This window comes from Desmodus rotundus, chromosome 9 (assembly GCF_022682495.2).
Source record: "Desmodus rotundus isolate HL8 chromosome 9, HLdesRot8A.1, whole genome shotgun sequence".
Lineage (NCBI taxonomy): Eukaryota > Metazoa > Chordata > Mammalia > Chiroptera > Phyllostomidae > Desmodus > Desmodus rotundus.
Window position 1 is genome coordinate 45,182,690 of NC_071395.1, and position 23,398 is coordinate 45,206,087.

Below are 23,398 nucleotides of genomic sequence, written 5' to 3' on the forward strand. Positions count from 1 at the left end.
CAAGCTTCAGTCTCTAGAGACTCCAGGAGACCCTGGAGAAGGTCTGCAGAAGCCTCCACCCTCCGCCTCCGCTTGGGCACGACTCTGCATTTATGGAGCGCCAAATGCATACAGCAGCCTCTGAGAAGAGGCTGGTCCGCGTTTTACAGAGGGGAATACAGCTTCAGCAGCCACAGGATCTACAGGGCCCACAGAGAGGCAGTGACGGAGGTGGGATTCAAACCTTTTTCATAAACGCAGTAACAAAAAATATAGCAGCTAACACTTATCGAGCGCTTACTGGGTTCTCAGCACTGGGCCCGTACTATCTTATTTTATCAACACCCGAGGGATAGGTGGGTAAATCCTGTTTCACAGATGAGAAGCTCTTAGAAGTTTGGGGCTTCCCCCAAGGCTTGGGGCTCTGGGAGAGAACCCAGAGCCGTCCAGAGCTTGTTTGCAGGCAATGGGGAAACTCCCATGAACTTGAATGGGAGCCCCAGAGGCAGAATGGGTCCAGGAGGCCTGAACTTGCAAACACAGGGGGATGAATTATTTGTTGAGGGGTCCCAGGAGGCCCAAAGGCCTTCGCCACTCCCTGCTTTGACCGGGCTCACTCTTTTCGGTTTCCGTGCACTCAAATGGAGGACCCCTGGGCAGAATAAGGATCCAGAAGGGCCCCGCTAGCAGACGAAGTGCAGAGCAGATGGGGCGCCAGGAAGGCTCCCCGCAGCCCCAAGGGCCGCCGGGAGCCCCGCCCCTCTGCCCCGCCCCCTCCCCGGGCGCCGACCTCGGCGGTCACGTGACGGGTCTGGCGGCCGCCGGGGCCGGAGGGCGCGGCGCGCGGACGCGGCGGCCTGGCCCAGCGGGGCCGAAGCGGAGCAGGCCAGAGAGGGCCGCTCGCAGGGCCTGGGTCCCGTTGTGCCCGCCCCCTCCCCGCCCTCCACACTCAGCGCGGGGCGCACGCGCGCTCCTTCTGCCACCCCTCCCTCCGTGCGGGGACCCCTGGCGGGCGGCGCGTGGACATGGCCAGCGACGCCGTGCAGGTAGGCGCACCTGCATCTGCAGCCGCTCTGCGGCCGCCGGGCGCCGGGCACCCCCGCCCACGCGTTGTTGGAATCCCTGAGACCAGGGCGGCCAGGGCGGGAGCCTCCCGAGCGCCTGGCGTCCCCTCTCTGGGCCGGCCCGGTGGAGTCAGCACTGCCCCCTTCTCGGCAGGTAGAGGTACGCACCGGAGGCAGCGGGGAGGTCCCGGAAGCTCTCGCTGCACCCCCAAACTTCACCCGTCCCCAAGAATTTGAGGGGGCGCCGCGGAGGCGCGACTTTGGTTGTCTGAGAGTGACTCTGCGTCCTAGTGCCTATTAGCCCCCGTCACTCTCCCCCACCCCGTTCCCCTCAGTGTTCGGTTCTCGGCAGGTGCCGCTCCACCTGGGGCAGGTGCCTGGCTTGTTGCCTAGGGAGGGGAGGAGGCCACCGGGCCCGGCACGTGACCTTCCCTGGTAAAACAAAGCTCCAGCGGCCCCGCCTCTAGACTTGAGTTTTACGAGGGTCCCCGACGCTCCCGGATTGGCACTTGTTGGCAGAAGTGTCAGAGTCACCTCACTAGGTGGGGGGACGGGGAATCCACAGGGCCACCCTTGGGCTGCCAGGTGGAACCTGATCCCAGGTGGGAGTACCTGGGTCAACAGGCTGGGGATTCTCTCATACCTGGAATCCTACCTGGGCATGTGTAGCAGGGCTGGGTCACCCCCCCCCCCACGGCGCCCCCACCCTCTTACACACAGGTATACACACATGCAGGGGCACAGGTGACTGGCTCCAATCTGCCGCCCAGCCATGTTCTCCCTGTGCCACCTTGTAGACATGACAGCCCTGAACTCACCTTCCCCACCTTTGACAAACATGGCCAGGGTGACTTCTGACCTTTGGTTCAGTGACCCAAATCTGAGACATGTCCTGTGCCCCCTTAGTGCCTCACCATCCCACCGTTGTCCTGTGGTGCTGTGTAACCGGGTTCTCGTCTCCTTCTGCACCTGCCCTTCATCCCCTCTGTGTCTCCCCCATGTCCCCCTGTCCCCCACCCCAGTCCTGCTGATGGCCTGCCAGCCTTGCCGAGGAGCTGGGCGTATCTGGTGTTGCAGATCACACAAGGTCAGACCTTGGGGCTGGGGAGGGCCAGGGTTCCTGTCTCTCCCCCTGGCCCTGGGAGGGCAGTTGAGGAATCCCCAGCACATGCATGTACTTGGTGTGTATCAAATATGACCTGGATGGAGGCTGTGATTCCTGGAACGAGGCTGAACTTGTGCCCTGGTTCCCTTTCCCATCTCTTGCCCGCTTTCACCCCTCCCCTCCTGTCCCATCCCTTTCTTGTGGCTGCTTGGGCCTGCCACCCTATCCCTCTGTCTGTCCAACTTGTGCCTGTCTGTTCTGTGTCCGGCAGACGGATGTCCTGTTCAGATTCCGGAAACGCCCAAAGCATTGAAATCTCCGGACGTGGGGGTCTAGGTCCCTGGCTGCTCTTGGAAGAGGGGGGAATTCTGGGAGGTGGGCCCTCTGAACTTTCGGTCTCCTGTTTTACAGTGAGAGGTGGGGGAGCAGGGATTCTTTAAGGCTGGGCCAGGCTCCTGATTCAAGTGTTCACCCTGCTGGCCCTCCGGTGACCCCTGCCTCCTGGGTAGGAGTGAGTCACCTCTAGGGAGGAGAACCCAGAAGGCCAGGCCTCCCTCCCTTCTGCTCTGCATATTCTCAGGCGTCAGCTGCCAGAGGGCGCCTGCTCCGCTCTGTCTGGGCCCCCATTTGAAATGGTTCTGCTCCTTCCTGGCTGTACCCCTGCTCTGCCTGCTGGGGGCTGGGTGGGGCTGGGCAGTGGGCAGGGCCTGGTTGGGAGTGGGAGTATTAGATGACCCTGGGTTTAAATTCCAGTGCTGTCACTTCCTTGCCATGTGTCCTGGGCCAAGCGCCTTTGCCTATCCGAGCCTCGGTTCTGCCATTAGAAAAATGGGACTAAGAGGGTGTTCATGGAGGGAGAGACATAGACCAGCACTCTGCAGGCGGGCTGCTGTGAAAGGTTTACCGGCAGTCATGGTCAGCTGCCCAGGGTGTCAGTCTGTGTCCTTTAACCCAGGGTTTCTCAGTCTCAGCACTATTGACATTCAGGGCTGAATCATTCTTTGAGGTGGGGACTGTCCTGTGCACCATAGGTTGTTGAGCAGAATCCCTGGTCTCAACCCACTAGATGCCAGTAGCACCCCCTCTCTACCCCCAGTTGTGACAACCAAAAATATTTCTGGGTGATGCCAAATGCCCCCAGAGGTGGGATGTGGAAAATCTCCCCTCCCATTGAGAAGTGCTCTGTCGTCTTTCTGAGCCTGTTTCCTCACCTGTAAGGTGGGGGAGAATAATGGCAGCTGCTCAGGATTAACGTGAGTGGTTGGTAGGATTGTGGGAATGAGGCTCTTGGGCTTTCATAAACCCTCCCTGGGAGCAGTTGCTCTTGGGGTTGGTTAGGAGCCAAGTCAAGGAAGACTTTCTTCATCTCTGAAATGGGTTCTCTCAGTGCGGGGAGAACACCTGGCAAGCTAGCCTGCACTAGGGTCCCAGGCATTCCTGTTTTAAATCCTGGTTCTGCTTCTTGCTGGCTGTGAGACCGTGGGGCAAGTTATATAATCATTCTGGGCCTCAGTTTCCTCATCTCAAAAATGGGGTAATAATAGAACCTGCCTCATGGACTTCATTAGTTGACCTAGGTGCAGCTTGTAGTAACTACTGTTATTATTACTATTATTATTACTCAAGTCATATTTGAGCTTCAGAGGGCTGCTGGTTTGGGAGTACTGTCACCCCACCCCTCCAGTGCTGTCTTCTCCTGATTAGGTCTCAGGGAGGTGCCCTTGGCCCAGCCACGCCCCCTAGGCCTCCAGGCTGTGGTCAGCAGCAGTGAGCACCCAGAGAAGAAGCCGGAAGTTGTGATGGCTTGCATCTGCAGGCAGGGGGCTGGCTCATGTAAACACTCATGGACATTTGCATATCAGTATACACCCATGTTCTGTGCACATACCTGTAGGTATATGAGAGTGTGTGTACCCTGGGGTCTGCCCCAGGAGCCTGTGTACACTTGGGGGAGTCTGTCTTCAAGTCCACTCAGATGGGGGCTGAGGGGAAAGGTTCCCTAGATGCACTAGAGCCCCGGAGCTGGCCCAACGCAGGGGTTGCTGGGAGCTAGCAGGAAAGAGGAAGTGGCCTGTGAGAGGCCCTGGCAGGGCTGAGGTTCAGGAAGAGGGCAGGGCCCTCAGCCGGGACCCAGGATGGCGCAGGCTGATCCTACTTTGGACCAGGAGTTGGAGGTGGGGGCTGGGGTTCCTGTGGGAGGAGGGCAGAAGAGGACCCAAGCGGCACAGGCAAGAGGCCCTGCCCTTGGTACTCCTCAGTTTTGGACAGAGGGGAGGAGATGGGTTAGAGTTTTTTTGTGTGGAAGATGTAACTCTTGGGGCCCTTTTGGGCTCCCACATCAGGGAGATAGCAGAAGGAGGAGACAGGGCTCTGCTCCTTAGGGTCTGGGCTGTAGAAGATGACAGGAGGGGAAACGGGGCCTGTCCTTGGGACCTCTTAGGTGGAGATGAAGGGAAGGTCTCACCTTCCCTTGGCACCTTGTAGTTTGAAACTTAGCCAAGAGGAGAAGGAGCCTGCTTTTGGAGCCCCAACCCCATAGTTTGGGGGGCAGCAGGGGCCTTCCCTTGATACTTCCTTGTTGGGGGGCAGCAGAAGGAAGGTGGGGCCTGCCCTTAGAACCTCCTAGTCTGGAAGGACCGCACAGGGGAGAAAGGGTCCGCCCTCAGGACCTTGTCACTTGGAGGGCAATGGAAAGGGAGACAGGGGCTGTCACTGGGGCTCCTCTAGTTTGGGAGGCAATGGAAAGGAGACAGGGCCTGTCCTAGGGAACTCCTATAGTTCAGGGAGCACAGTGGGCAATGGGAACTGTGTAAGAAACAGATGAAGGGAGATAGGACTGTACCCATGGGGCCCCCGAGACAGGGCTTTGTCTCACCTCCGATTTGGTGGTCAGAGGATGTGGAGCAGGTCCTGTCTTGGGAGCCCTGGGCTGGGAGGAGGCCAGGCCTGGCTAGCCAAGTGCAGTTTGCACCTTGCGTCCTCCTGGTCCCACTGACCCTGCTCCGTCCTCCACAGAGTGAGCCCCGCAGCTGGTCCCTACTGGAGCAGCTGGGCCTGGCCGGCGCAGACCTGGCAGCCCCCGGGGTGCAACAGCAGCTGGAACTAGAGCGAGAACGGCTACGGCGAGAGATCCGCAAGGAGCTAAAGCTGAAGGAGGGTGCCGAGAACCTACGGCGGGCCACCACTGACCTGGGCCGCAGCCTCGGACCTGTGGAGCTGCTGCTGCGCGGCTCCTCGCGCCGGCTCGACCTGCTGCACCAGCAGCTGCAGGAGCTGCATGCGCATGTGGTGCTGCCTGACCCTGCGGCTGCCACCCATGGTGAGAAGGGCCTTTCGCAGGGGAGGTGGGACTGCAGGGGAGCCACTGCCAGGAGCTCAGCCGCAGGTCCCCAGAACAAGGCTAGCCCCATCTCTGCTGACCCCTAGGGAGACACACTCAATCACAACAGCCTCCAGCCTCAAAACAGTTAGAACAGACATCAAAACCAATACCCAGAGAAAGGTATACATGATCACACCAACACCTGAACAACATCCAGAGACTTGCAGTGTCACACAAGTACCTAAAGACACACATAGTCATACCAACACCTGGACAACACCAAAGGACCTACACACTATCATGTGAATACCCTGAAAGTCTCAGAGTCACTACAATACCCAGAGATTTCCATACTGCCACCCAGCACCCAAACAAATGTACGCAGTCACACCAACATAGACCACACCCAGAGACTCACACATGGTTACACAACCCTCACAGATTCACACACACACAGCTGCCCAGCTCTTTCAGACGTACACTGTCCCACCTGCAGCCAGAGACTTATACACATGATGGGATAAGGCCTGAAGGTTCAATGCCACTTACACTAACAGCCTTTCCATACACATAGGCAGGCATATCAACAGCTAGGGACCCAGACTGTCCTGTCAACGCTCTTTAGGCAGTGAGAGAGTTCGGCCAACACCCAGAATCTCATATGCTCACATCTATACCTGGAGCTTCCCCCCACACAGTCACATGACTCTCCAGAGAGCCATGCCAGCAGCCAGAGACCTGAATATGAGGCCATACCTACACTCGGACACTCAGACATGGTCATAACCAGCACCTGAGATCTGAGCACATAGTTGTGCCACAGTTGGAAACACACGCAAAGGGTTGCCCTAGCACCCAGGATCTCACACAGCCTTTTTAACACCTACTGTCTCACGTGGTTGCACACTCACCGAGGGAGACACTCCTTTCATCCTGCCAACACCCCATGAGTTACAGACATAACCACAGCACACCCCTGGACTCTGAACAGCTGTGTAAAGAATTAGGGGCTTCTGTTCATGGTCCCACCAACACTGAGGACTCATGCACACCTGGACACTAGCGCATGCTCATTCATGCTGGTCCCACCCCAGCCCTGAGAGGGTTCCCTGCGAGGTTTGGGGTGGTTGGATCCTCAGGGCCCTGGTCTAGGGATGGAATCCAGGCTGGGCAGAGGGCAGGTCCTGTCAGCTGGGCCAAACCTCCCAGGCAGCTGGAGGTGAGGACCTTGGTGACTCTGTCACATCCATCCTCTGCAGATGCCCCCCAATCCCCTGGTGAGAGTGGCCCGGCCTGCTCAGCCACCAACCTGAGTCGCGTGGCTGGCTTGGAGAAGCAGCTGGCCATTGAGCTGAAGGTGAAGCAGGGGGCGGAGAACATGATCCAGACGTACAGCAATGGCAGCACCAAGGTGGGGGCACAAGCAGGTATCCCATGTGCTTGCATGCCCATGGACAGCGGGCGGGGAAGGACAGGGGCTGGTGGGTGGCTGGGAGGCAGGACTGGGGTATAGAGAGCTCCTAGGGGCATATGGGAAACGGGGTGACTGTGTGTGATATCAGACACACGTCAGAGACTGTGCTCCCACACTTAGTTGCACCCCTGCCCACCCAGGAACTTAAGGGTATACGTGGTCAGGTCACCATGTGGCCACTCACTGCTACTGGCATCTCCCTGACACATCAGGTCAGCACCTGGATGCACTCTCATCATCACTCTAACATACAGAAACACACGCATGGTCATAACATCTAGAGTCACAGAGTCATAGCAACACCTAGATGCACGCACCATCGTAACACATAGAGACACTACCTACACCCACAGATACACCATTCAATTCATAGCCAGTGACTGGAGTTATCCCAAAGACACCCCCCCAGTCATACCAACAGGGGAGACACAGTCATGGGTCTGGACTGACACCTAGAGACACTCACACAGACCTGCTGCTACAGACATTTGCTCACTCTTGTATACACATGTGAGGACATGGACCACACAGATTATTTTTTCTACCTTTTACTGAGGTGTAACATACAGACATAATTTGTGGAAAACTGAAGTGTACAGCCTGATGAAGTTTTACTATGTACATGCTACCCCCATCAAAGTCCAGAATATTTCCAGTCACCCAGAAAGGTCCCTCCTGTTCCTTTTAGTCAATACCCAGGCCTCCGTCACCACAGGTTAGCTTTGCCTGGTTTTGAAACACAGCACAAAGTAGATGGAAAAATCCCAAATCAGTGTCCAGCCCTTGTGCACACAAGGGGTCCCAGGCTATGCCCAGTCGTCGCCGTGCCTTGAACTGCACACACAAACACCCAGAGCCCCATTTATAGCAGACTGTCTCACACACACACCCAGTCACCCTTGGAGACGCACCCACGTGGCCGCAGTCAGTGCTACACCTGCCATGGGGATAGGCATGTGTGCGAACAGCTGACGCACATACAGTGCCTGCCGGTGCCAGGCACAGCCCTGAGCACTATGTGCAGATCAGCTCCTTTAATCGTCAGCCCAGTGGGTATCAGTGCTCTTATACTGATCCCATTCCTGCAGATTGAGGAAACAAGCCCAGAGAGGTTAAGTGGCTTGCCCAAAGTCACACAGCTGTGGCAGAGCCAGGATTCAAGCCCCATGGGCTATATCACTCCTCTACATCCAGGAACACACAAACAAACACTCTGTCACACAGTCTCCCAGGGCCTGCACTGTGTGGACAGCAGAACCAGTGGCTGGACCCCAGCTCTCTAGCCATCCTCTCACGGCCCACCTCTGCCCCCAGGACCGGAAGCTGCTGTTGACGGCCCAGCAGATGCTACAGGACAGTAAGACCAAAATTGACATCATCCGCATGCAGCTCCGCCGGGCGCTGCAGGCCTGCCAGCTGGAGAGCCAGGCAGCCCCAGACGAGGCCCAAGGTGAGTCCCTCGCCTTGAGACAGCTTAGCCTGCATTCAACTTGTGGAGCTTAGCTCCCAACCCTGTGAGGGATCCCCTTCTGTAGTGGGGAGGTGGGTGCTGTGACTCACTCTGTGACTAGAACCCATTCCCAGCCCTTTCTGGGTTTCAGTTTCCCATTTTGTCCCACTCAAGGTTTATACTAAGTCAGGTATTGGCAAACTATAGCCCACAGGCCAAATCTGCTACTGCTTTTGGGGTTTTTTTTTTGCAAATAAAGTTTTTATTGGCACACAGCCATACCCCTTCATTTACTATTATCTAAGGCCAATTTTTCACTGGGACAATAGAGCTGAGTAGTGGCAACAGGGCCTGTGTGATCTGCAAAGCCAAAAATAATTTACTCCCTGGCTCTTCATAGAATAATTGCAGCCGCCTGGACTGAGTGGTTGCTTTGTCATGTCGGTTCCTGGTGTGTAGAATTGTGGGGTTCCACAGCCTGTGGATCTCTGTCAGTGAACGCCTGGGGGTATCTCAGCCTGATTGTCAACCTGCATTTGGGGTAGGGTCTTGATGATTGTGTGGCTGTGTCTGTGCTGCTGATGTGTGTTAGTGTCAGTGTGACTATTGGGACCAGTGGTTGACTCTGTGCCCTGGCAACTGTGATAATGTGAGCGTCACCACGACAGAGGAAAGTCAGCTATTGGTGGGTGTTAGGGTGCTTGGGCTGCTATTACAGAACCATAGACTGGGGGGCTAATAAACAGAAATTTACTGCTCACAGTTCTGGAGGCTGGAAGTCCAAGATCAAGGTGCTGGCAATTCAGGTGCCTGGTGAGGCCCACTTCCTGGTTCATAGATGATGTCTTCTAGCTGTGTCTTCATGTGGTGAAAGGGGTGAGGGAGCTCTCGGGGGTCTCTTCTATAAAGGCACTAATCCCATTCATGAGGGCTCCACCTTCATGATCTAATCACCTCCCAGAGGTCCCACCTCCTGATACTGCCACACTGGGGCTGGGTTTCAACATAGGAATTTTGGGGAGACACCCTCAGACCACAGCAGTGCAGCTTGTAACTCAGATGACAATATGTGTGTCCTTCAGAGGGGGTGTCAGTGTGACCTGTGTGATTGCCCACCTGTGTTGTGAGTATCCTTGTGGGTTTCTCAGTGATGGTGTGTGATGGTATGATCACGGCCACGTGCCTCCAAGTGATACCATGACTTTGGTGACACTGTGCTGTCGTGTACGTGTCAAAGTCTCAGTGGTTGTCTGAGCGCCATGTGAGAGCAGGTCCAGAAGCAAGGGTGTGACTATGTTTGTCAGACGGCATGCCTGTGAATGTCAGGGTTTCTGTGACACTGTCTGTATTGTCGGTGTCCAGGTGAGTGCCACACACCTGTGGGTAACAGTATGACTCTCTGTGACTGAGTGCCAGTGTGTGCATACGGGTCATCATACAGGACAGAGAGACTGTCCCTGGAATCTGCAGCCATGGATAAGTGTGTCTGTGACCTTGGGCCTCTGGGTGACACGTTTCCTACACCTATGTGACAGTATGTCCTTGTGCTTGTTCCTGTGTCCATTGGGTAACTGGCTGTGTCTCGTGTCAAGCCATGGCTGTGTTCTTGTGACTTCATACTGGGTGTGACAGCCAGCCTATTTCCCTTTGACATTGGGCCTCTCCATGTCTATCAGTATCAATGACACTGCCCTGCCTGTGGTGGCATTTCTTTGGCATCTCTATGTCATATCTATGTGGCAGTGTGATTATGTCCTTACAATTTTCCCTGGGCTGGAGTTAGAGTCCCGGGAGTTCTGCCATGGTGTGACTGTGTCTCGTAAGGGTCTTGTGATCATGTCTGTCTGCCCTGTGACAGTGTCCCTTTGCCAAGGGAAATTGGGCTGTTTCTAGTCTTTTGCTCTTAGAAGGAAGGCTGCCATGTGTAACCGTGTGTGTATGTCAAGTGCAGAGATGTTTCTATGGGACACAGCCCTGGAATTTGGTTGCTGGATCAAAGAGTAAATACAATTGTGATTTTGATAGATATGGCCAAACTGCCTCCATTGAAAGGCAACTTGTATTCCCATCAGCAATGAATAAAAGTTATTTTTTTAAGAGTGTCCTTGTGTCTGTGTGACTCTATCCTCGTGGCTGTCCATTTGTCCGTGGTGTCCCCATGACAGTCCCTGGGGATGAAGTGGGACCCTGACAATGTTTCTGTCCCCAAGCCTGTGTTGACAGCATGCCTGTGTATATGGCTGCCCCAATGTGACAGCCTCTGTCCGTGGGACCATCTCTGTGGGTGACAGTATTTAGATAAAAGAGGCTGACCACCCCTTGGGTGAAACTTGATGCATGTCAGTGTCCATATGGCTGTCGCCAGTACATGTTCTTGCGGAGGGCTGTGTGTCTGGGTCTGGGTTGGTTGGCCCTGGATTCCAGGCTAGCCTCACTGCCTCAAGTCCCATGCCCACAGGGAGTCCGGACCTGGGCGCCGTGGAGCTGCGCATTGAGGAGCTGCGGCACCACTTCCGAGTGGAGCACGCAGTGGCAGAGGGCGCCAAGAACGTGCTGCGCCTGCTCAGCTCCGCTAAGGCTCCAGACCGCAAGGCGGTCAGCGAGGTGAGCCCCGGGTCTTCCGGGTGTGAAGGGCAGGGCCTTCACTGAGGGCAGGGTGTAAGTGAGGGTGGGACCTCGCAATTAGGGGCGGGGCCTTGCCTGGGTTGGCCTTGGTGAGGGATGGGGATTCAGCAGGGTGCAGTGCCTGGGCCTCGTTTTCAGAGAGCTCAGGGGTAGGACCAAGACAGCTTGTGTTTGGGGTCTCCAGGGAAAAGGAGCCCTAGGGAGAACTTAGTGGGTGGAGAGGCCTGGATCTCCCCTTGGAAAAAGGTACCCTCAGCCTGGCTGCATCCCCAGCCCGGCCCTGCCCCTCCCACTGCAGGCCCAGCTGAAGCTGACTGAGTCTAACCAGAAGCTGGGGCTCCTTCGAGAGGCTCTGGAGAGGAGACTTGGGGAGCTGCCCGCCGACCACCCCAAGGGGCGGCTGCTGCGCGAGGAGCTCGTGGCAGCCTCGTCCGCAGCCTTCAGTGCCCGCCTGGCCGGGCCCTTCCCTGCCACGCACTATAGCACCCTATGCAAGCCCTCGCCCCTCACAGGTGGGTCCCGACCACTCCTACACGAACCCACTCCCACAGCTCTGGACTCCTAGCCCTTCAGTGTCCCCAGCCCCAAAACCCCTACCCCTCACCCCCACCCGAATTTCCAGACTTCCATCTCACTGTTCCCTCATTTTCCCCTTTACCCCAGTCCTCTAGCCTGGGCCCCATTTCTCTAATCCAGACGGCCGCTTGCACCCTGGACTTGCTGTCCTACCCTGCCCTCTGACTCTGGACTTCTTTCCTCCCCCCTACTCTCACTTCCCCCACCCTCCCTACCTGGCTCTTTTTCCTGCAGCCATAGTCCTCCAGTCCAGCCATTCACTCGCAGAACCATCAGCGCTGAACCTCTGGCCCAGCATCAACCCCACCCCTCTTAGACTCCTCAGCCACTCTCTCACCACACCAGCCCTACAGTAGACTCCAGCACCTACCTCAGTGCCTTCCCCAGACCTCAGATCAACCCTCTTGATCATACTTGGGCCCCCTAGTTTTACTGTTTCTCCTTGCCTGGACTTCCAGCCTGTGCCCTGAACCTCTTTTCTGTCCTTAAATTCCAGCATCTGGAGCCCCTCCCCAGCGTGGCCCATGGTCCCATATTTCTTCTGGCCATAGCCACCCCTGCATCAGACCCCCTGCCCCACTCTGGTTATCCCTCACCAGCTCCCACTGGCATGCTGGCTGCTTCTGTATATGTTCACTTCACCTGGGGTCTCCTCCCTTCAGCCTGCCCAAATTTGATCCCCCCAATCTTGACCCTCAGGGACGCTGGAGGTGCGTGTGGTGGGCTGCAAGGACCTTCCAGAGACCATCCCCTGGAACTCCTCATTCTCAACGGGAGGGCCTGGGACCCCAGACAGCCGCACCCCCTTCCTGAGCCGCCCAGCCCGGGGCCTTTATAGCCGAAGTGGAAGCCTCAGTGGCCGGAGCAGCCTCAAAGCAGAAGCTGAGAACACAAGTGAGTGGGCGTCAAGAACCCTTGTGGGGGAGGTATGGCCCTAGGATACTCCACATTTGTAACACTATAACAAACAAATACATCACACTCATTAAGACGGATGCTATAGGCTATAGCCAGGTAGCTCAGTAGGTTAGGGCATCCTCTGATACACCAAGGTTGCAGGTTCAATCCCCAGTCAGGGCACATGCAATAATCAACCAGTGATTGCATAAGTAGAACAACAAATTGATGTTTTTCCCTCCTTCCTCTCTCTCTAAAATCAATAAATAAAAAATTAAAAACAAAAAAGATGGATACTATAAGACAAAACAGCAGGTATTATATGTGGAGAAATTGGAACCCTTGTGCTTGGAGTGAAAAATGGCACAACCACTATGGAAAAGAACATGACAGATCCTCAAAAAGTTAAACATGGAATTACCATGTGACCCAGCAGTCCCACCTCTGAGTATATACCTGAAGGAGTTGAAAGCAGGGTCTTGAAGAGATTGTTTGTACACTGTGATGTACACAGCAGCACAACTCACAATGGTCAACAGGTAGAAGCAACCCAAATGTCCACTGAAGAACGAATGGTTAAACGCAATGTGGTGTAACCATATGATGGAATGTTATCCAGCCTTAGAGGGAATGCTAACACATGTTGCAACATGGGTGAACTTGAGGACATTATGCTCAGTGACGTAAACCAGTCACAGAAAGACAAACACTGTATGACTCCACTTATGCGAGGTATCTAGGGTAGTCCAGTTCATAGGGATGGAGAGAACGGTGTTTCCCGGTGACTGGGGGAGGAGGATGGGGGGTTAATATGTATGGGGACAGAGTTTCAGTTTGAGCAGATGGAAGAGTTCTAGGGATGGTCACGGTGTGAATAAACTCAGTATCATGTAGCTGTACACCTAAAAATGATTATGATGGTAACTTACGTGAATTTTACCACAGTTAAAAAAGCTTTTATATACACACACACACACACATACACACCCATATACACACAAAATAGTGTGTATCAAAGAAGAATAACAATAGGGCAAACACTCATGTTTCCACCCCCCAGATCAAGAAATAGAATTCTCTGTAAGACCCCCCCGGGCACCCTCCCCAGTCCCAGACCCTTCCTCTGTCCTAGAGGTTGCTACTGTTCTGACTTTATGGTTATCTTTTTTTTTTTTTTTTTGCTTTGTAATTTTAGTCCCTATGTATGCAATATAGTTTACTTTTGCCTGATGTTCGAAATTCTTGTATGTGGAAGCGCATAAAACGTATTCCACAGCAGTGGCTTGCTTCAGTCAGCCTTGTTTGGGAGACAGATCCGTACTGCTGTGTGGAGCTCTAGTTCGTTCATGCACTTGTACTGCTGTTTAATCGTGCATTGTCTTAAACTGAGCCGTATCAAAGTGATGTCTTTCTTTTTAGGTCAAAATAGTTGAATATCAACAATTTCTTGGTTCAATTAATAAGACTAAATTGTCATTTATATATTAACTCTTCTGTTAGTGGACAGGGAGATGTTTCTAGTTTGGGGCCATTATATAAGCACCATATTTATGCATCTCCTAATGTATATCTGCATACATTTTTCTAGGGTAAATATTTAGGAGTATATTGCTGGAATATGCATATAGAATAAAAGTGAATTTGGATCCCTACCTCACATCATATACAAAAATCAACTGGAGGTGGATTAAAAGCCTTAATGTGAAAGGTAGAACTGTAAAGCTTTGTCAAGATAGCATAGCAGAATATTATGATAGAAAATAATATGATAAAAAATATTTAATAAGGTATAAGAGATATACTCCCACTGCAGCATTTCCTGACCCTCCCCCATCCCCCTCCCGTTCCAGGTGAGGTTAGCACTGTGCTCAAGCTAGATAACACAGTGGTGGGACAGACATCCTGGAAGCCATGTGGCCCCAACGCCTGGGACCAGAGCTTCACCCTGGAGCTGGAGAGGGTGAGCTAAGTTCGGGGACGATGGGGTGTGAAGGAGGAGGGTTCTGGGCCTTGGGCACACCAAATGATGGCCTTCTTCCTTTCCCTTGAGGCACGGGAACTGGAACTGGCTGTGTTCTGGCGGGACCAGCGGGGCCTGTGCGCCCTCAAATTCCTGAAGTTGGAAGATTTCTTGGACAATGAGAGGCATGAAGTCCAGCTGGATATGGAACCCCAGGGCTGCCTGGTTGCTGAGGTACAGCCCAACCCCTGACCCTGAGAAAATTCTTCCTTCCTCTCCAGCTCCCAGTTTTCTAGAAAGAAAAGATACGCTTTCAGTTGGTCTCAGAACCTTGAAGTGGGAGCACATGTAAATTAGCACATGTAATTAGTCACATCAGTGACATGACTTATACTTGGATTGGTTTTGTTTTGAGGCAAGATTTTTAAAAAAATTAAAATCACAAAATTTTGTCTAGCTAGAAAAGACAAGCATAACTTAGCAACATGTCGTGGTGCGTGGCAACATGTGCTACCAGAGCCACGGATGCATAGAGAGATTCCTTCTGCAAGGGTGTTAGGGTGCAAATCAGGGTACCCCACCCTGCCCTGAGCACTATACACAGTGGGGAGCCGGATTGTTCTCGCTGCAGGGGCCATCCTGCACGCAGTTGGGTATTGAGCAGCATCTCTGGTTTCCACGCCCAGAATGCCAGTAGCAGCCCCCCAGTTGTAATAGCCACATTGTCTCCAGACATCGCCAATGTTCCCTGGTTGAGAGGCCATGGTCTAGCTGACCCCTTGTAGTGTGGGTCAAGCTTTGTCCCAAGGGCTTTGCTGACATTAACTTGTCAGTCCTCACAACAACCCAATGCACAGCTGACAGAGGAGAAAACTGAGGCACAGAAAAGGAAGGTCCCTGGCCCCTTCTTTTAGCCAAAATATTCTAAAAATGTTTTAAAATTTGCCTCTAACATACCATGGGCCCTGTGTTATGTATACGCACATATCTCCCATAGCCCCGTTGCCGTACGTCAACTCCTACATGATCTCACAGTGCAGGCCCAGGGAAGGAAACCTGAACAGCAGGGCAGCTCCTCCCGTCAGCAACTAAAACCAAGCGAGAATGGTGGGGGTTGGCCATGGGGGCAAATTCGGAAGCCTTCAGGGTTTAACTATAGCGTTTGATTGCATTTTATGCTTTTCCCAAATGCCGTCCAGTAGAGCTTCATGTGGTTCTGTTGTCAACAAGCCGACAACAGTTGCGTTCTGTTGTGGAAGGAAATGTTTTATGTCCTCATATTTCAGTGTAGTAGCTGCCTGCCTACTAGCCACTTGAAGCATGGCTAGTGTGACTGGGAAACTGAAATGTTAATGTTACTTAAATTGTACTTCGTTTGAATAGCCACGTGTGGCAGCCAGATTGGACACATAAAGTGACACCATCCTGGGACTCAGCCCTTTCTAGAAGATGTGTTGCTGTTGGGCGAATTCAATTAGACCAATGGTTGCCCCACCTGGATGGGCACTAGTAGCACCTGGAGGGCTATTAAAATGCAGACCGTTGGGCTATACTATACCCCAGTATTTTTGAATCAGTGGGTCCAGGTCGGGGGCCCAAGGATCTGCATTTCTAGCACCTTACCAGGTAACGCTGATCTGCAGTTCTCGGACCGCCCTTGGGAATCGGGGCACTAGATGATGTAGCACCTGTTTGCTAGAGTTGAACTTGCATCTTGTTGAGTCACACTCCCTCCCCACCCCTTGAGAAAAACCTGGGTGCCTGCTTCTTATCTTTCCAATATGGCACTTTAGGGGGTGGCCCTGCCAAATGATGGATTGGCTTTGTAACCCCTTAATATGATGCAATGCCACAGTGATTGGAGCCCCCAAAACATGGGTATGCACACCTGTGTTCCTGAGGGCTTCTCCACCAAGGTGCCTGGAGGTGAGTGAGGGTGTTCACCCATTGACCCTTCTCCCCAGGTCACCTTCCACAATCCTGTCATTGAAAGGATACCCCGGCTTCGACGGCAGAAGAAAATCTTCTCCAAGCAGCAAGGTGAGTGGGTGGGTTGGGGCCGGGGAGAGGCCAGGGGCCCCGGGAGCATCACAGAGTGTGACACTGCCCGTCTCCCCAGGGAAGGCATTCCAGCGTGCTAGGCAGATGAACATCGATGTGGCCACCTGGGTGCGGCTGCTTCGAAGGTTCATTCCCAATGCCACAGCCACGGGCACCTTCAGCCCCGGGGCTTCTGCATCTGAGACCCGGTCCACAGGGTAAGGAGGGAAGGCTGTGGGGATCCTAGCTGCCCCAGTTGCTTCCCAGGGTGCTGGGTCCAAATGCAACCTCCTTTTCTGTACTGCAGCGACATATCCGTGGAGAAGCTGAACCTTGGTGCTGATTCAGACAGCTCACCCCAGAAGAGCCCTCTAGGCCCTCCTTCCAGCCCACTGAGTCTGGTAAGCATCTCTCTCTTTCCCCCACTAGGCCTAGCTAGGCAGCGCCAGGGTGCCTCCTTCCCAGCTGAACGCCCAGAGACCACCAGGAGCTTCCTGGGTCACACAGCACTCCATGGCTGAACCTGGGTCCAGTTCTTTATATTCAATAAAAACGTGAGCTCAAGAGTCAGGCCTCCTAGCTATGTGACCCATGCCAAGCCACCTCACCTCTGTGCTCAGTGCACTGTCCTGTAAAAATGAGCATGTTTAAAAACTCATGTCAAAGATAGAAGTCAAGGCCTGACCAGTGTGGCTCAGCTGCTCAGGCATCGCCTCCCAAAGTGAAAGGTCACCAGTTCAATTCCTGGTCAGGGCACAGACCTGGGTTGTGGGCCCAGTCCCCAGTTGAGGCGTGTGCGAGAGCAACTGATCTGTGTTTCTCTCACACATTGATGTTTCTCTTCCTCTATTTCTCCCTCCCTTCCTGTCTCTCTAAAAAATAAATTAAAAAAAAGTCAAGATAGTGGTTTTCTCTGGACAGGGTAGGGGATGGTTTTATTTCTTTTTTTATTTTTTAAATCCTCACCCAAGGATATGCTTAGAGAGGAAAAGGGAGAGAAAGAGAGAAAGAGAAAGAAAGAGAAACACATCAGTGTGAAAAACGTTGACCGTTGCCTCCTATACGTGCTTCGGCCAGGGATTGAACCCTCAACCTAGGTATGTGCTCTGACCAGGGATCGAACCCATGACCTTTTGGTATATGGGATGGTGCTCCAACCAGCTGAGCAACTTGGCCTGGGTGGAAGGAGGTGGTTATTGTTGGAGGGGACACAGGGGAGCCTGCCAAGTGATGGGAATATTCTGCATCTTGATCTAAGTCAGAGGTCAGCATATTTCTGTGAAGAGTGATATAATCAATATTTTCAGCTTCGTAGGCCCGATAGTCTCAGTCATGACTGTTCCACACTGCCATTGTAGAAAGCAGCCACGCACAGGACTTACCCAAATGGGCGTGGCTGTATCTGGGAAAACCTTACTGGTGCACCCTAAAGTTTCAATGTTATTTCATTTTCATCGATCAGGAGCTATTCTTTTGATTATTTTCCCATTCCTTTAAAAACTTAAAGGCCATCCTTAGCACACAGACAATAGAAAAAACAGCATTTACCCACCCATGGTGTAGGCACGGGGACTCACGTGGACATATATATGACAGATAACACCCATGGCTGGGAAAGAGGCAGGAAAACAGGCAGCCAGTGGGAGGCGTGCGAGGCGGCCAGTCACTACATCCATCCACGTGGGAGGGCCCACCTGACTGAGGTAGAAATGGACGCTGTCCCGACCCAGAAACCCCACTCCTGGACACCTGCCCTGAACCTTCACACACGCACAGGCAGGATGTGCGCTGCAGCAGCTTTGTGAGAGCAGGAGAGTGGAAACAACTCAGGGTCCACCCATAGGAACTAGTGCTAAATAAATAACACGGTGGAATAGTACACAGCTGTGAAAATGAAGTTGGTTTGGCGTGCCAGCGTAGAATGATTCCCAAGACATTGTCCGGTGGGAGAAGCAAGATTGGAATATTGTCAATAGTGGCTTCGAGAAAAATGGAGCCTGTACCGACACTTTTGCTTATGTGGGTATAAAAACATATCTAGAAAGATACTCAGGAAATCATTAATAGTAGCTGGCTCCAGGGAAGGCAGCTGAGGCAGGAAAGGACCTTTCACCCTGTTTGCACTAATTGAAATTTTGGAACAGTGTCTATAGTGGAAGATGATGGACTGGTAGGTACCTTTTTTCCCATAAAACTATTAATTTTGATCCTTTTCAAAGTTACATATACATATGGTATAAAGAATTAAGTGGCTCCAGCCTTGGCTGGTGTGGCTCAGTTGGTTGGCGCGTTGTCCCATACAACAACAGGTTGGGGGTTCAGTTCCCAGTCAGGGCACGTGACTAGCCTGCAGGTTCAGTCCCCACTCGGTCTGCCTTTGGGAGGCAACCAATCATTGATGTTTCTCTCTCTCTCTCTCTCCCTCCCTCCCTCTCTCCCCCTGTTCTCGAAAATCAATAAATATATATTTTTAAATTTAAGAAAATTAGGTGGCTCCAAAGGGGTAATACCAATAAAGGGAATAGGTAGATAAATGATAAAATATGCTTACAGCACAAAATGTGCTGAGGAGAAAAACAAAGCAGAGGAGCTGGGCAGGGTGTTGGTGTTGGGGGAGTCTGTTACTTATTTAATGGAGTGGTCAGCTGACCACTTATGAAGGTGACATTTGAATAAAGGCCTAAAAGAGGAACTGTGCATGTGTCTGGAAAAGAGAGTTCTAGGCAGAGGGAATGGCCTGTGCAAAGGAGCTGAGGTGGAAACATGCCTGGTCTGTTCAGGGCACAGTGAGAGGAACTTGTGGTTGGAGGGGAGGGAACAAGGGGGCAAGCAGGAGGAGAGGTGAGGTCAGAGGTGACAAGAGCCTTGGTGGCTATTGTGGTTACGGGGTGCCTTTGACCTCCCTCACTCTAACCCTCTCTCTGCTACAGAGTGCACCAATCCAGGACACAACCACTATATCTGAGGTGCCTTCAGAGACCCAGGAGACCCCAGGCCCCACCCTGTGCAGGTGACACCCCTCCCCTGCCCACCACCTACCACTCCTGCCCACTCTCCCCATCCCCACCAGTGTCCTCTCTCCACAGCCCTCTCAGGAAGTCACCCTTGACCCTGGAGGATTTCAAATTCCTGGCAGTCCTGGGCCGGGGTCACTTTGGGAAGGTGAGATGGGGGCAAGGGGTTGAAGAGCTGGGAGTCTACACCCCTGGGTCCCTGGGCTGGCTGCTAAGGCGACCTCTGCCCACTGTGGTTCCAGGTGCTGCTTTCTGAGTTCCGGCCCAGTGGGGAGCTGTTTGCCATCAAGGCTCTGAAGAAAGGGGACATTGTGGCCCGAGATGAGGTTGAGAGGTGGGGACCCTGCTCAGGCCCTCTGTGAACATCAGTCTTGTCTCCTGGGAAATTAAGCTAGCACTTAAGATAATAACAACCCTCAGAAAACACCCACTCTACACTTTACATTTAGTAACTCATTTGTTCCCCACAACAGCCCTAGGTGGTAAATACTGTTATTGCTCCCATTCTGCTGATGGCACAGAGAAGGTGAGCAAGTTGCCCGAGGTCACACAGCCAGTAAGCATCAGGTCCAGGATTATTCAAATCTAAGGACTTGAGACCTGAAGGCTGTGCTCTTAATGGTGCCATTGCATTTCTTCTGCTTTGGGGTCTGGGTCCTGGGTTGAAATCCCAACTCTGCCACAGACATGCTTAGAGATCCTGGGCAGGCCCTTTTGAACCTCAGCCTCCCCATCTATAAAAGGGGAGTAATAATGCCTTTCTTGCAGGGTAATCAGGTGGATTAAATGAGAGACCAAATCTAGAGCACTGTGCACAGTGCCTGGTCCCCTGTAAATGCTTGGTGGGAACACTGATCACTTTGACATCCTTTTGTTAATCAGGAACCCAATTCAGACAGGCTTAAGCAAATAGAGGAATTTATTGCACTAGATCAGAAATGTCCAGGGGTGTCTACCTTCAGGCATGGCTGTGTCCAGGTGCTCAGATGTCTCTGTTCTACTTTCCTGTGTATGGGCTTTGATTGCAGACCCTACATGGGGACAGAGATGTCCCCCACCCCAGCAGTTTAAGGCTCATCCACCAGCTTTAGCCCTTCGTCCTTAAAAATTCCAGCAGAGCCCTGATCAGTGTGGCCCAGTGGTTGAGCATCATCCCGCAAAGTGAAAGGTGGCTTGGCTTGATTCCCAGTCAGGGCACATGCCTGGGTTGCAGGTTCAGTCCCTGGTTGGGGCAAGTATGAGAGGCAACCGATCCATGTTTCTCTCCCTTTTCCTCTCCCTTCTCCTCTATCTAAAAATAAATAAATAAAATCATTTAAAAAATTGCAGCAGAGTAAGCCCCACTGACTTGGCTTCCTCATTCCTGATCAATTCCTGGCCAGGGAGATGGGGTGCTCCAACAGCTTGCCCCTGACACCTCCCCAAAAGGAAGTTGGGAGTCTGTTACTAGGGTGACAGGTGGATTCTAGGTGCCTGTTTAGCAGACGAGGCTGCTGAGGTTCAGAGATATTGAGCAATTTGCCCAGGGTTTCACAGCCATTAGAGGCCCTCAACAAATATCTGATTCTTGAGGACCTAGGGAGTGTGAGAGTTGGGGGTAGGGACCAGTAGTGCTCTCTGACCCCTGTCCCCACCCTGCCCAGCCTCATGTGTGAGAAGAGGATCTTGGCAGCAGTGACCAGTGCGGGACACCCCTTCCTGGTGAACCTGTTTGGCTGTTTCCAGACGCCAGAGCACGTGTGCTTCGTGATGGAGTACTCAGCTGGTGGGGACCTGATGCTGCACATCCACAGCGACGTCTTCTCTGAACCCCGTGCTGCGTGAGCCTAGCCTGCCTGGCCTCCCGCCCACACCCCATGCCTCAGTCCCCTTCCTGGGCCTTCCCCTGGAGACCCTGCCCCCTTCCCAGCTCCTGGAGTCTGAGGGGACAGGGGACTTTGAGGATTTGACAACCAGATTTATATGGTCTTCCCTGGGGGGAGGCCTGGCTCCCTCATGCCAGCCTCTCTCCGCAGCTTCTATTCAGCCTGTGTGGTGCTGGGGCTACAGTTTCTCCACGAACACAAGATTGTCTACAGGTGTGTGTGTGTGTGTGCGCGCGCGTGTGTGCATGCTCTGCCCACTGGGGAGCTCTCAGGCTTCAGGCAGGGCCCCCATTCCCACTCATCCCTCTTTTACATCCCCCCAACCCCTCACAGGGACCTGAAGTTGGACAATTTGCTCCTGGACACCGAGGGCTATGTCAAGATCGCAGACTTTGGCCTCTGCAAGGAGGGTGAGGGGTGGGGTGGGGTGGGGATCTGCGGGCATTAGACAGAGTTGGTGGGGGGGGGATGGAGTCCCCAGCCCTACCAAGGTTATGTCACAACCCCGCCCTTGATCCCGGGACAAGGCTGGCTGGACCCTAACCCCACTCCTCAATAACCTCCCATGTCCCTGCTGCCCCAGGGATGGGCTATGGGGACCGGACCAGCACATTCTGTGGAACCCCGGAGTTCCTGGCACCTGAGGTGCTGACAGACACGTCGTACACGCGGGCTGTGGACTGGTGGGGGCTGGGCGTGCTGCTCTATGAGATGCTGGTTGGTGAGGTGAGGCCCCAGGTTGCCCCCACCCTATTTGTTCCGGGGATGGCACTGGGACCTGCATGTGCCCAGGGGTAGAATCAGAACCTGGCTCCACCACATGTGTGTGATCAGGGGCAGGTGGCTTCTCTTCCCTGGCCTCAGTTTTCAAATTGTAAAATGGGGACTTGCCCTTCATATGAAGTGCAGCCAGAGCAGAGGGCTTGAGTGGGCCTGGGCATGGCATGGCCCAGCTGCCCAATTCATTCACCCTGTTCTCCCTGTCCCCAGTCCCCTTTCCCAGGGGATGACGAGGAAGAAGTATTTGACAGCATCGTCAACGATGAGGTTCGCTACCCCCGATTCCTGTCAGCTGAAGCCATTGGCATCATGCGCAGGGTGAGGACCCTCCCAGCCCGCGTGGGCCTGGGGAGGGGTTTCAGGGTCCAGGGGGGAAGACTGACACAATGCCCTACTGCTCCAGCTGCTGCGGAGGAATCCAGAGCGGAGGCTGGGGTCCAGCGAGCGGGATGCAGAGGATGTGAAGAAACAGCCCTTCTTCAGGGTGAGGACACCCCCCACTCCTCAAGGGCCTGGTCATCTCCCCCTAACAGCTCATTGCTTCACCTCCAACACTGGCACCCCACGACCCTCATATACCCACGCCTACTCCAGGCCAGCCTGGTTGGAGCCAGTGCCCTGTGTGTGAGCCCAGGCTCTCCCCTGACCACCAGGGCCCCCCACGCTCACCCTGTGACCCTTCCTGAGCTGTTTCCCCTACTTTTCCATTCTATCTTGTGACTCATTAGATAGATCTCCACAGATCCAGGGCTGGATGGGTGCATGGGACTGGCCCCACAAGCCATCCGTGCCCCAACCCTCACACTGACCGTCCCCCACACCCCATGCAGACCCTGGGCTGGGACGCCCTGCTGGCCCGTCGCCTGCCACCGCCCTTCGTGCCCACGCTGTCGGGTCGCACGGATGTCAGCAACTTCGACGAGGAGTTCACAGGGGAGGCCCCCACGCTGAGCCCGCCCCGAGATGCGCGGCCCCTCACTGCCACAGAGCAGGCGGCCTTCCGGGACTTTGACTTCGTGGCGGGGGGCTGCTAGCCCTGTCCCCCGTCCCTGCTCCCTCCCAGCTGTTAGTAGTTTTTAAAAATGCCTTTGGGGTTTGCTGTTTCCATGCATCCCCGGCTCTTCTTGTTCGCAGTAATGGGAACGGAGGGCTGCGATCAGAAATGGGGAGTGGGGTGGGGGCATCGGGAATGATGAGGAGACATTGTGGGTTATGGTGGGGTGTTATTTGGAGAGGGTCAAGGGAGG

General features: G+C 53.8%; 1 protein-coding gene across 3 annotated transcripts; it reads left to right on the forward strand.

The window, feature by feature from the left end:
* Nucleotides 1-782: 782 nt before the first annotated feature.
* On the forward strand, nucleotides 783-23,254 carry PKN1 (protein kinase N1). Of its 3 annotated transcripts, none has more exons than XM_053910508.2 (22): nucleotides 783-1,025; nucleotides 5,164-5,467; nucleotides 6,730-6,881; nucleotides 8,259-8,394; nucleotides 10,853-10,998; nucleotides 11,318-11,531; nucleotides 12,295-12,489; nucleotides 14,343-14,452; nucleotides 14,543-14,686; nucleotides 16,417-16,492; nucleotides 16,572-16,710; nucleotides 16,800-16,893; nucleotides 19,423-19,502; nucleotides 19,579-19,654; nucleotides 19,749-19,840; nucleotides 21,150-21,326; nucleotides 21,522-21,584; nucleotides 21,705-21,781; nucleotides 21,955-22,097; nucleotides 22,362-22,469; nucleotides 22,555-22,635; nucleotides 22,982-23,254. In XM_053910508.2, the coding sequence occupies exons 1-22, from the start codon at nucleotides 1,005-1,007 to the stop codon at nucleotides 23,183-23,185; spliced, it is 2,832 nt and encodes a 943-aa protein (XP_053766483.1). In that variant the 5' UTR covers nucleotides 783-1,004; the 3' UTR covers nucleotides 23,186-23,254. The 3 variants fall into 3 exon arrangements, with proteins under 3 accessions (XP_053766483.1, XP_053766484.1, XP_053766482.1); XM_053910509.2 differs by lacking the exon at nucleotides 783-1,025 and adding an exon at nucleotides 1,075-1,203; XM_053910507.2 differs by lacking the exon at nucleotides 783-1,025 and adding an exon at nucleotides 4,200-4,322.
* The last annotated feature ends 144 nt before the right edge of the window (nucleotides 23,255-23,398 follow it).